This window comes from Mesocricetus auratus, unplaced genomic scaffold, assembly GCF_017639785.1.
Source record: "Mesocricetus auratus isolate SY011 unplaced genomic scaffold, BCM_Maur_2.0 Super-Scaffold_100008, whole genome shotgun sequence".
NCBI lineage: Eukaryota > Metazoa > Chordata > Mammalia > Rodentia > Cricetidae > Mesocricetus > Mesocricetus auratus.
This window is the reverse complement of record NW_024429192.1, coordinates 9681467-9694023: the sequence shown is the minus strand read 5'-3', so window position 1 is coordinate 9694023 and position 12557 is coordinate 9681467. Positions and strand designations below refer to the sequence as shown.

At 44.2% G+C, this 12557-nt stretch overlaps 2 protein-coding genes across 6 annotated transcripts in view; one reads left to right on the top strand and one right to left on the bottom strand.

Moving 5' to 3' along the window:
• The window catches only part of Usp16 (ubiquitin specific peptidase 16), a 28787-nt gene extending 28448 nt beyond the window's left edge, over positions 1 to 339 (top strand). For all 4 annotated transcript variants that reach the window (XM_005073855.4, XM_013116198.3, XM_005073854.4 and 1 more), the window contains one exon: positions 1 to 339. In XM_005073855.4, coding sequence (XP_005073912.1) covers positions 1 to 125 — 125 coding nt within the window. In that variant the 3' untranslated portion in view covers positions 126 to 339.
• Positions 340 to 648: 309 nt separating this feature from the next.
• Positions 649 to 11890, bottom strand: Cct8 (chaperonin containing TCP1 subunit 8). Of its 2 annotated transcripts, none has more exons than XM_005073852.4 (15): positions 11734 to 11890; positions 10138 to 10228; positions 9511 to 9590; positions 8033 to 8182; positions 7121 to 7301; positions 6958 to 7019; positions 5882 to 6019; positions 3878 to 4056; positions 2932 to 2998; positions 2773 to 2860; positions 2571 to 2686; positions 2032 to 2103; positions 1788 to 1952; positions 1413 to 1532; positions 649 to 962 (listed from the first exon to the last, which is right to left on the bottom strand). In XM_005073852.4, the coding sequence occupies exons 1-15, from the start codon at positions 11791 to 11793 to the stop codon at positions 885 to 887; spliced, it is 1647 nt and encodes a 548-aa protein (XP_005073909.1). In that variant the 5' UTR covers positions 11794 to 11890; the 3' UTR covers positions 649 to 884. The 2 variants fall into 2 exon arrangements, with proteins under 2 accessions (XP_005073909.1, XP_040606477.1); XM_040750543.1 differs by lacking the exon at positions 11734 to 11890 and adding an exon at positions 11204 to 11343.
• Positions 11891 to 12557: the final 667 nt, after the last annotated feature.

The following is a 12557-nucleotide window of genomic DNA, read 5'->3' as shown; positions in this document are numbered from 1 at the left end:
ACTGTGAAATGGAATCGACCAAAGGGCAGTGGTTTCACATTAGTGACACCCACGTGCAAGCTGTGCCCGTGACAAAAGTACTAAACTCACAAGCATATCTCCTATTTTATGAGAGGATTCTGTAATAACAGGACTTTCTCTGGAAGCACACCTATGGCTTTTATACTGGCTACAAAACAAAAAACAATAAAAACTCAAACTAAATTATGTTCACCTAAGTAAGTGACAAAATCATGTTTATTTTTGTTTCATTTTTGGAGAGATTTGAATTACTAACATCCTGTGCTTAATCTGACTGGGTTGTAGTTCTCAACACATCAATAAAGTGATATCCCCTAATGTTTCATTTTTCTAGTATTGGGATTAAGGATTACCCACCATCAGGTCTAGCCTTTAATGTTTGCAGCAGTGATTGGGAGCAATGTGAAATCCTGGTATCAGTTACACAAGCTATTCTATGAGTCAGCTGATCTGAGTAGACATTATACAATCTCACAGCTGTGCAAAGTGCTGCCTCCATATGCCAGCCAGGTATGTGGTGGAAAGGCTTTCAAAAATGTTTTCCAGCCTCCTTTGGTCTCTTGTCAGAACCACTTAAACTGCCATTCCCTTGTAGAAAGCAACTGCCAACAACATAGATACATGGTATGATGGTTATAGAAATTTATTTTCAGAAGCAGGCCAGGTAAACGAAAAGAAGTCATGTAAGTGACTTGCTCTGATTATAGTGCTGACGTAAGCAGCAATTGATGAGACAGGTGTAACAGTAACACATTTATTTTACCACTCAGCAGAGTATAAACACAAATACTTAACTTAAGGACTAGAAAAGATCAGGGAAGTTCTGCTCTACAAATAAAACTCTTCACCTACAACAAAGTTCTTCAGTCATTTTGGTCATCATCCCAGTCTTTCTTCCCGCTTGGAGGTTTGGGCCCACCAGCTGGTTTTGCCATGATGATCTGAATAACAAAAATCCAAGTTAAGTACAATGAACGCGAGCTTTGCAGTGAAGACCATTTTCTGTCAGCATTTATTTCACTGTTTGTTAGAATTGTATCTACTATGAAAGCTGCCTCTTTCTTTTGTTGAATCTGACTGGAAAAGTTTGAACTGAAATGTCTAGCCAGTGCTGAATCTCTGGGACTTGTCTGTCCCAGGCCAAACAATGAGATTATGGATGTACCTGCTGCGCCTGACTTAGTATTTTACTTAGGTCCTCATGCTTGCAAGGAGAGCTTTCTCATCTGAGCCATTTCCCTAACTGAAAAGCTACTCATTTTTGAGGCAAGGTCTTGCTCTGTAGAGCAGACTGGTTTGCAACTCAGATCTGTCTGCCTTTGCCTCCAAGTACTGGGATTAAAGGAGTGTAACACCACTTTTTCAAGATCCAATTTTCATTTTTCACTCACCTGATCCACTCTAAGTACAGTGACTGCAGCGTTAGTGGCCAATTTAATAGCCCAGTATTTTCCCAAGTAAGTATCTAAAATACTGGCTTCTAACATATCCTTTACAGCCGGGACTTCAGCCTGTCAACACAAAACTATGTTAATTTCTTACATATGAAAATGTTTATATTCAACATGAAAAACTTACAAGGCTCCTAAAATGAACTTAACTAGGTAGTATTTTATATAGCCTCACCCCAAAGTTGTCAATAAAACTAAAATTTCCTATCAGATAAACTTAAAGATCAGTAAGAAAAATTAACTTTAAATCAAGTTGGCTAATTTACAAATCCCCCTTTACACACACTTCACAAAAAAATAAATTTTAACAAATACCTCAATATCCAATCCCACATTTTTGTTTCCTTCTTGGTGCACTGCATAAAGTTTAGAGATAATTTCATTGGCCTTCACACCAGAATTTTCTGCCAGTGCCCGTGGAATAGCTTCAAATGCTTCAGCAAACTTCTTAATAGCATATTGTTCAAGTCCAGGACATGTCTAAAGCAAAACGTGTTTATCAATGCATTTTATTGGAAAAGAAATGGACAGAAAGGTAATTTACACAGAAAAAGTTTACCTCTCCATATGATGTGATTTGTTTGGCCAATTCAATTTCTGTCGCTCCACCACCAGGTACAAGACGCTTATCCTATAAAAAGCCAAGTCACCAAAATGGAGTATTTCTTCAGACTATAGTTTATATTGCACCACTAATCAAGTGACCATGTCAAACTTTCAAGACTAGGAGCCCATAAATACAGCACCAGTAGTGCCTCCGCAATGGGCAGTCCACACTCAGGAATAGCTCTGTCTGCTATTTTCTAGTTTGTATAATTAGTATTTGAAGGTAACATATTCCTTAGCAACTGATGTGTTAAAAAAAAACCACACATCTTCATGTTCTCATGGTTGAGCTGCCAACTGTTTTTTTAAAATATGGATTTATTATGTATATATTGTTCTGCCAGCATGCCAGATCTCTTTATAGTATAGATGGTTGCAGGCCACCATGTGGGAATTGAACTCAGGACCTCTGGAAGAACAGCCAAAGCTCTTAACCACTAAGCCATCTCTCCAACCCGCCAACTGTGTTTTTAAGAAATCACAAATACTGACCCTTGTGAGAACTTTGAAAGTATTAACTCCATCATCTACTGCCCTTTCTATATCATCCATCAGATTATCTGTAGAACCTCGAAGAACTATAGTAGAAATGGCACCATCTTCTTTTTCTGCCAATAAATAATTTGTAGATTAAATAAATGAAAGAAAACACACCTCACAATTGTACAAAACACACCTTACCATTATCACATACCATGCTTAAAAACAACCACCTGTGTGTCTCCAACTTCCGAGAGGTAAACACTGTCACAATGTCCCATTTCTTCAAGGACAGGAGGAGTCTACAAGAAAATGATCCTTGTAGTAAAAATTCAAATGTGTTCAGTAATCTTTTGTTTTCCAAAATACATACCAATCTAGGAAGAGCTGTGGCACCAACTGTTTTACAGAGTCTTCTCAGATCCCACTTCGAGTTCAGCCTTCAAAAGGAAAAAAAAAAAAAATAGAAATTTTAATTCAATCATATGAACATAAGATACAGAGAATACAGAGCAAAATAAACTGGACAAGGAGGTACACGCCTTTAAGAGACAGGCAGATCTCTCTGACTTCAAGGCCAGCTAAGGCTGTCTCAAAAAAAAAAAAAAAAAAAACCAGTAAGAAATATTGCTTTACTCTATTCTGATGGAACACATCTGCATTGCACTGAGTTAGGAAGCCAAGAGGATGATTACTTACTGACCTTGTGGATGTAACAAACTAGCAAACCGTGCTACATTTGAAGTGTATGGTGGCTAAGGACACACAAGCTGGGGCCAGTGTAAATGTGCACACTTTAATCTCAGCACTTGGAGGAGAGGAAGGTAGAACAGAGTCTACATAGAGTTCCGGGCTAGCCAGGGCTACACAGTAAGAGCCTGTCTCATGTAATAAGTAAGTATTACAATGTTATCTTAGTCTGATAGACTTCTAATCAGGGTGCTAGTTTATAAGCAATTTCTCTGAAAGGAAGCAAGACTTTCTTCTTTAATATGTGCAGTTGCATATCTGTAAGAAAAAGCTGGGGTCTTACTGTGTCTACCTGATTTGGAGTTAGATAAGTTGTTTCATGTGCTTCACTTGTATTTATCAATGAAATAAGCTGGTACCTTAACCCTTACAACTGTTCCTTTTGCCTGGAATGCTTTTTCCTCCCCCATTGGTTCTTGGACCCCCACAGCCTAAATGTAGTCTACCTGTTCCTTCTTGATAAATTCTTTTAAGATGTTCATTTTCCCTCCATCAGCTGTCTTCAACTTAGAGAATTTGCTCAGCATTCCACCAAGAATTTTAGTATCATTTACAGGTGTAGCTCTTACCTAACCAACATGATATTGTACTTGTTAGCATAATGAAGAGCCATGTCCGCCACTTTGCCACCTGTTACTATGACATTGGCACCCGTGCTGGCAATAGCTTTCACTTGTGCATCCATAAGATTTTCTTCTCCCTTACTGAAGTTCATCAGTTCCTCAGCAGTCTTTATCAGCACCGTCCCCTGGAAAACAACCAAGCTCTCCTCTAAAACTGCTTTACAATTTGTAAGATTATAAAGCAAAATACATAACATGTATGAAATTTAGATCCTTAACTTGTTCCTATACTTCCTTATCCTCAAAGCAAATGCATCACACTGGCGAAAAGTTAAAGAAGCATCGCTCCCTTAGAAATATCCTTTCTCGACAAACATGGTATGTAGTCATATGTGAATTTTAGACATGGAATCAGAGGAGTACCTGTCTACAATCCCACTGCCAAAGAGTTGGGAAACAGGAAGGACCTTAAGAGAGATATGCATGGTACCCCAGAGAAGGGGAATGGGACAGGATCTCCTGAGTGGATGGGGGACATGGCGGGGAGAGGACATGCGGGAGCAGGAAGGTTGAGTTCGGGTAAGAATAGCAGAGAGCAGGATGAGAGATACCATAATAGAGGGAATTATAGGTTTGAGGAGAGATAAGGCATTAGTGAGATTTCCAGAGATCTACAAGGATGACACCAACTGGCAAACTAAGCAATAGTGGAGAGACTACATTAAATGCTCCTCCCTGATAATGATGTTGACGACTACCTTATTATATGCCATCCTAAACCTCCACCCAGTGACAGAAGCAGAGGCAGACATCCACAGCTAAACACTGAACTGAACTCCTGGAACCTAGTGACAGAGAGGGAGAAGTGATGGCCAAAGTGGTCAAGACTGGGCTGGTGAAACCCAGAGAAACAGCTGACCTGAACAAGGGGGAGCTCTTGGACCCCAGAGTGATGGCTGAGAGGCCAGCATGGAACTGATCCAGACCCCCTGAATGTGGGTGTCAGTGAGGAGGCCTGGGCAATCTATAGGGCCTTGGGTAGTAGATCAGTATTTATCCCTGACACACAAATGGACTTTAGGTGCCCATCCCACAGTGAGAGATGCTCTCTCAGTCGACTCCCAAGGGAGGTCCTAGGACCTGCCCTGAATGAAATGACAAGACTCTGGAGATTCCAAATGGAGGGCCTCACCCTCCCTGGGGAATGGAGTGGGGATTGGGTAGGGGGACTGATGGGGGTGTTGGGGGAGGAGGGGAGGGAAAGGGAGCTGGAATTGAAATGTGAAGCAAGCTTGTTTCTAATATAAATTAAAAAAAATGAAAAGTGCCGGGCGTTGGTGGCGCACGCCTTTAATCCCAGCACTCGGGAGGCAGAGGCAGGCGGATCTCTGTGAGTTCGAGGCCAGCCTGGTCTACAAAGTGAGTTCCAGGACAGCCTCCAAAGCCACAGAGAAACCCTGTCTCGAAAAACCAAAAGTTACCACTCCCATTGTGTCTACTGTACATAATGTTGAAAACTCCTAGCCAATGCCAACGGGTTAAAAATAAACTTAAAAACAAATAAAAAAAATACCCTTTTTCAAATATGGATTAGTATCACCTAAACAATTTATCCTCGAAACACAGACTACACAACTGTTCTCCCCTCAGTCCTGCAAAATCAACAACTTGAATCTGCCAAGAATGTTTGGCACACATCCAAAACGTAGTTTTAAAGACTAATTCATCACTTTCACATTGATTAGCATTTTAAAAGAATGTCAACATTCATAAAAAGTAATTTTATTCCTTCACCAAGAGCATACAAGATGCCCATAGTATTAATGCTGCTTGAATATGAAGAGCTATATGTAAGAATAATGCCACCACATAAGGATTTTAGTGTTTGGTAGCAAAAGCAAATATTCACACTCTGAAAAAACAACTCTACAATTCTCAATTTATTATGAAGTACATGCTGGCCTAAGAGCCAATCCCACCTCAACCCAAACACACATTTCAATCACATACCTTAGTCTCTGTTATCATGCCATCAAAGGGACAAGAGTATACTGCTATTTTTGCATCTTTGACAGATGTGATGTCACCTTCAGTTTCCTTCTTAAAAACCATGCCATGCAATACTGAAGATGAATAGATGCCAGAGCCCTAAGGAGTCAAACACGGAAACTGTCACTGAGTTAAGGTTTACACTGAAGCAGCGCACCAAGGCTGATGGGATCAGACGGTGGGCACCAACAGTCCATTCTTCTCAAGGCTGGAAGCACAGTAGAATAAGCTACCAATATGGAGGGAAGACATTTCAATTTCAGCATACTGGGAAAGCAAGGTAGACAGCAACCAAGCCATTTATTTGCCTCATCACCAAGCACTTGGCACAAATGTACTACAGACAGAATAGAAAAACAAGATTTCATCAGAGGAACCCTTTCTACAGCCCCATTCTATTATAGTATTCTAATCTACGAGACAGGGGGAAATGATGACTTCACAATACAATACACTATATTAGGTAGCAACATCATAATTTATTACCACCAAATGTTATAAAGTGATATCTTAAAACAGCAGTTCTCAACCCATGGGTCACAACCCCTTTGGGAGTTGCCTATCAAGATATCCTACATACCAGATATTTACAATTAATAACAGTAGCAAAATTATAGTTATCAATTAGCAATGAAATAATTTTCTGGTTGGGGGTCACAACATGAGGAACTGTGTATTAAAGGGTTATGGCATGGAAGATTGAGAACCACTGCCTTAAATGGCAGTTATGTAAGCTCGGTGATTAAGAGGACATGGGTTTGATTCCTGCACTCATATAGCTCAAACCCCTCTTGGGATCTGATCTCATCTTCTGGCCTCCACGGGAACTGCATACATGTGTACAGACATTAATGCCTGGCAAACTAATTTAGAGCAGGGGAATAGGAAAAATAACTGGTCTTGGACTGGGAATGTAGCTCCATGGTAGCATGCTTCCCCAGCACACACAAAGCTCTGGGTTCAATCCCCAGTACTGAAGAAATAACACCCCCTTCTAAGACCCATCAGGATAATGGGAATGCATTTTTGAAACTTACCAGAATCTTACATACTCTGATGTTATCAACATTGAAATTTCCCGAATCAGGAAAAATAGACACTGCCAAGAAAATGAAGTGTATTTTTAGACAACAAAGAGGCCATTTCTATCACAATTAAAAATAATGTAATGTGGATAGTTTTGTTACTGGTATAACTCACCACATGCCTGAGCAATGAGCTTGGCCAGAAAGGCTTCATTCCCATACTGCTTACTCATCACAGAGGTTCTAATCAGAGACGACACTTCATCAGCATCGCGAAGGTTTTTTGCAGAACAACATACCAAATCGGGAAGAATCTCGTGAGCCTTTTTGCAAGCTATTTCATATCCTGATATTACCTAAACCGTGAAGAAAAATATTTCAGTAAACATACTTGACTCTGGTAACCAGAGAATTATGAGTGTTTTCAACATAAAATGACAAAAAGTGTTTGTGGAAGACACAGGGCAGAGCCAGTAGCTATGAATTATGTGGTTCTGATGGCAACACAAATTTCAATCCTGATTCTACCACTTATGAGTTATAGGACCCGAACAAGACATTTGTACTTCAAATCTTTCTTCATATGAGGCAGAATGAGTTTAAGGCTTAGCAATGGGACACTGGGGGATAAAAACTGCACCACATGTGAGGCCTACGGCCAATGCCTAGCACAGTACAAGCTATGCAATGTATATTTAAAGTTTTCTTTAAATCACTCGTTTGTATCTGGTAAGTGTACACATAGGGGAGGAAGTGTGATACAGTGTGAGCCTATACAGATATCCAGGTGTACATGTGCATGGTGGCTGGAAGGAGATTTCAGGTGTCCTGCTCTATCCCTGACATACTCCCTTTAGACAGACTCAATTTGAAGCTCAGCTGCTCACCAGCAAGTTCCAGTGATGCTCCCGTTTTCATTCCCCCCACAACGCTGGACTACAGGCATACCTGAGCCATACACGGGTCCGAGGGCTCTGAACTCAAGTCCTTGTGCTTTCCCTCGAGTGCTTTTACCCACTGAGTCATGGCCCTGGTCTCAAACCTTAAACTTCAAGCATCAACACACACAAGTAAAAGGAACACTTGCCTCCGATACTGACAGACCCATCCTCAGAAGTTCTTCAGCTAGTTCCAAAAGAGCTCCAGCGAACACCAGGACAAAATTTGTGCCGTCTCCAACCTCTTGTTCTTGCATATGAGAGGCCATCACGATCATTTTTGCAGCAGGGTGCTGGACCTGATATGCAGTAATCAACAAAAGAAAACATTCTCCCTTAGAGCAACACAGTCACGTCCATTTCTTAATAGACAGGCAAATGCCACCTGGCCAACTTGCCAGTTGCCTGTCAGCACAAATAAAAATGTCAAAGCACACCTACCTGACAGGCATCCGTTACACACAGCCACACAAGCCTAGCGCATTTACACCTAACTTAGAAAATAATGCATTTCCAACCATTAGAGTCAGCAATTTTCAAGTCTTCAGAAGAGAAGCTGGCGTGATGGCACACACTTTCAACTGTTCTCTTCTCATCCACCTGGCATAAACTTTAGCTTCATCGGATTCCCATCCCTTATGTCTGACAGTGTCCTGCCGTTCTCTCCATGTATGGACTTCTCAATGTTTAAATACAGACTCCTAGCTGAGTGCGCTGGTCCATGCCTTCTAATCCAGTATTTGAGAGGCAGATCTCTGAGTTTGAGGTCAGTTACATCTACAAAGCCAGTCCAGGACAGCCAGGGCTACCCAGAGAAACCTTGTCTCAAAAACCAACAAGTCTTTGGAAAAACTAAAACAGGCAATACTCAATTCAAGAGACTCAGCATCAAATTCTTAAACACGCTCTTGTTTAAAAATCAAAAGGAGCATAATACTTCCTGGTCTTCCTTTTTTTGAGACAAGGTACATACAGCTCATTCTATAGCTGAGGATGACTTTGCCCTTTTGTTGTTGTTGGTTTTTTTTGGGGGGGGAGATAGGGTTTCTCTGTGCAGCCCTGGCTGGTCTCTAACTCCAGAGATCCGCCTGCTTCTTCTGAATGCTGGGATTAACGGCGGACTTTGAACTTCTGATCCCTTTGCCTCTGGGTTCAGAGTCGTCGGGTTACTGGTGTGTGTCTCCACACTCAGTGTATACAGCATTGGGAATCAAGCCCCAGGCAGGCACATCACCAACTAAAATGTATGCCCAAGTCTGAAAGCATCAAAACTGTGTGTCCTCTTTAAGAATCTGCTCTACACTCTGCCACCAAAACTGCAGCAAAAGAGGGCAAAGTTCCAACTGGTTCTTAGAAACAAAGTAGCAATAGTTACTGATACCTTTACACTAGAAAATCTGCATTAATATCAATCTCCAGAATAGTGGATCTGCCAGTCAGAGCAATATTCCACACCCCCTCCATAAACAATTAGGACAGTCTGAGTAGCTACAACAGCACACTGTTTTGGTCACTTATAAATCTTCACAATAAGCTTGAGGAAAAAGCAGCCCTTTATAAACTAAGTGAAATAGTGCTTTATGTTAGAATTAGGGTTTTTGGGGATGGTTTTGGAAAAAAAACTTACTTCTAGCTCTCTTAAAATAGTCGCTGCATCATTTGTCACAAACAACTTCTCCAGGCGATTGATGACCATTTTATTCATTCCTTAAAAAAAAGTTGCAAAGAAAAAAAATGCATTAATATTCAAACATCCTTCTAACAAAGGCAGGAAAAACATGAAGAAGCTGTACTATTTTTAACCCTCTGCACATCTATCTGCAGTTTCAGTTCCATCACACAGTCCCAAAGGCTTTCCCTGACTACACATCCACATGTGCTGAATAAAGAAAGCACTCAATAAATGGGAATCAACACATACAAAATTAACACGCCAGAGACACATTTGGTCTGTATCTTTAATTCAACTGGTGGTTAAATGTAAGCATTTCCTTGAACTATGTCAATTTTTGAAACTGCTCAGCCTTTTCCATTATAAATAGCTACATCAATACTCAAGTGCTGCAATTTTCCTATCACCTACTAGGATAACAGCATCATTTAGTTTTTCTGGAAAGCTGAGTTTCTGACTGAAAGCTAGGGGCCCACCAGTGCCGTCAACTATGAAACAACCGTCAAGAACTGCTCTGTACATTTAGCATCCAACAGGAGACAGACGCTAACACGTCTTTCACAGTATGAAACTGGCCCTTACCATTTGGTCCATATGCTGTACGAGTGGTCTGAGAAAGTTCCTTGCAAGCTTGTATATTTCTATACACAGCCTCTTCTAATCCCGAAAAATGCTGCAAAAGAAAACATCTGTTGCAGTAGGCTTCCAAACACAGGGTGTCCCTGCTCATCCTATTTCCAACAAAGCGCCAGGATCGCATAAGCATTTAGCACATGGAATCTGGAGTCCAAATAGCCTTAGTTTCCCCCCCCCCAACTAGTACAAGGCCCAGGCAATTTTTTCTCCATGTAAAACAACGGGATAACTAACACTTTCTACTTAACAGTTTAGAACTACCCACCTACTGAAGAACTATTCTTCCCTCCCACCCTTACCCAGAGATTGAACCCACAAAAATCAATTTACCATTATGCTACAATCCCAATCAATTAGCACCTGCTTTTAATTTGAAATTCTTTTGGGGACTTAAGGGAGCTGTCTTCACTTCAGTCCTCTCAGTACCGAGTCACATAACCGTATCCCAGTTAAAGCACTGGTCTGAGTGTGACAAACGCCTTTAAATGTGCCATTTTCTCAATCTAGATGAGGGGGGTAGACCTCAATCCGAAACTACGGCACTCCGCCCCAGACCCAAAGGGAATCTCGCCAATTATCATTTTCCAGAACTAGCCAACTTAAATTTTGACATCCCTTTAGTATGTCCGGGTTATCACCTAGCTCTCTTAACACTGTTAAACAGAGTCCTCTATTTCTCTATTTCCCCTGAGGCCTTAAATTCAATTCCCTTATCTATCTCTACAAGTCTTAGGAATACGGAAGACAAAACCAACTTTACCTGGCAGCTTGAACACCTCTCGGCAAACGGCTGCATATGCAGTGTGACCACACACATACACACGCGCGCGCGCGCACACACACTATACCTACCTTTCTGGAATCTCGGCCAATGGCTGCATATGCAGTGTGACCACACACATACACACGCGCGCGCGCGCACACACACACACACACTCCTTTCTGGATCGTGTGCAAAAGGGGCCTCACTTAGGCTGGGGGCTACAACGTGGGGTAGTCAGGATTCAGAGACCTTAGTGTCTCTTGGCCCGGCCTCCTCGACTCAGAAGAGACAAAGAGAGACCCGGAGAGGCGGCTTCTCAGTACGACCGCGGTGGGCTCAGCCATCTGCGGAGGGTCGAACGGGAGGCCCGTTTCTTGGAAGGGGCAGGCAGGCCGGACGGCTGCTCGCCCGGGCCCCTGTCCCTCCCATCCCACGCCCGCGGCCGGTTCCCGGGTATCAGCCCCGTCCGATCGCCGGCCGCACCGCCGGGCCCCGTTAAGGGCGGGGCCCGGGAGCGCCACCCGGCAAGGGCATGCGGAGCCGGGATGCGAACCCGCAGCCCTGCCCTGATCCTCCCCCCCCCACCATCCCGGCCGGGGAGCAACGGGAATACTCGCCCGCCGGTCTCAGCAGACGGCCAGGCGTGCAGAGCACACCCGCTTTCTAGAACCTTCTCTTGCCCGGATCGCCGCGCAGGCGCACGCCCGCAGGCCCTGCGCGGGCGCCGCCAAGAGCAGCCCCGCCGCTGTCCCGCCGCATCCTCGCTCCGGGTCACCTACTTTGGCTCCATCCTTGAGCATCTGGGCAAAGCCCGGGGCCTTGGGGACGTGAAGCGCCATGGCCGAACCCGCGATCCGCCGCTCACGCGCTCCGAGGAAGCGAGGGGCGCGCACAGCCTGCCGGGAGCGCCGCTCGGCGTGCCCGCACGCCCCGCCCCTCCGCCCCACCGGAAGTGTCGCGAGAACGGCGCCCGCGGCCAGACCCAACCTGCCGACCGCCGATCGGGTCGGACGGTTGGGCCGAGCCCTGAGCACGCGCGCTCTGCCGACGGGCTCGCCCCGCTTCCGACCACGCCCCGAGGCGGGCGTCCCTCTCCGGTAACCGTCGTTTGCACGCAGTCCCGCGGGTGCCGCGCCGGCGCAGGCTCGCCTGCCCTTCGTCCCCGCGAGCTCCCCTTGGCCGCCCTGTGTGCCGGGCCCTGCAGGAAGCGCTGGAGGCTCGAGGGTGGTCACGAGCGTGCCCGCCAGGGTCGCAGCGTGTGCGGGGCCCGCGTGCTGTGCTCGCCCGCGTGCTGTGCTCGAGCGCAGTTAGCTTCGCTATCGGTCAGACTTGCACAGAGGGACTTCACCCCCGTTTAAGTGACACGCCAGTAATTGTGAAGACGAGGGTTCCCTTCCCCGGCTGGCTGATTGCAAAGTGTGCAGATTTTATTTTTTTATTTTTTCGAGACAGGGTTTCTCTGTATTGTTTTGGAGGCTGTCCTGGAACTTGCTCGGTAGACCAGACCAGGCTGGTCTCGAACTCACAGAGATCCGCCTGCCTCTGCCTCCCGAGTGCTGGGATTAAAGAAGTGTGCAGATTTAAGCACTCTGTATGCCCTTTG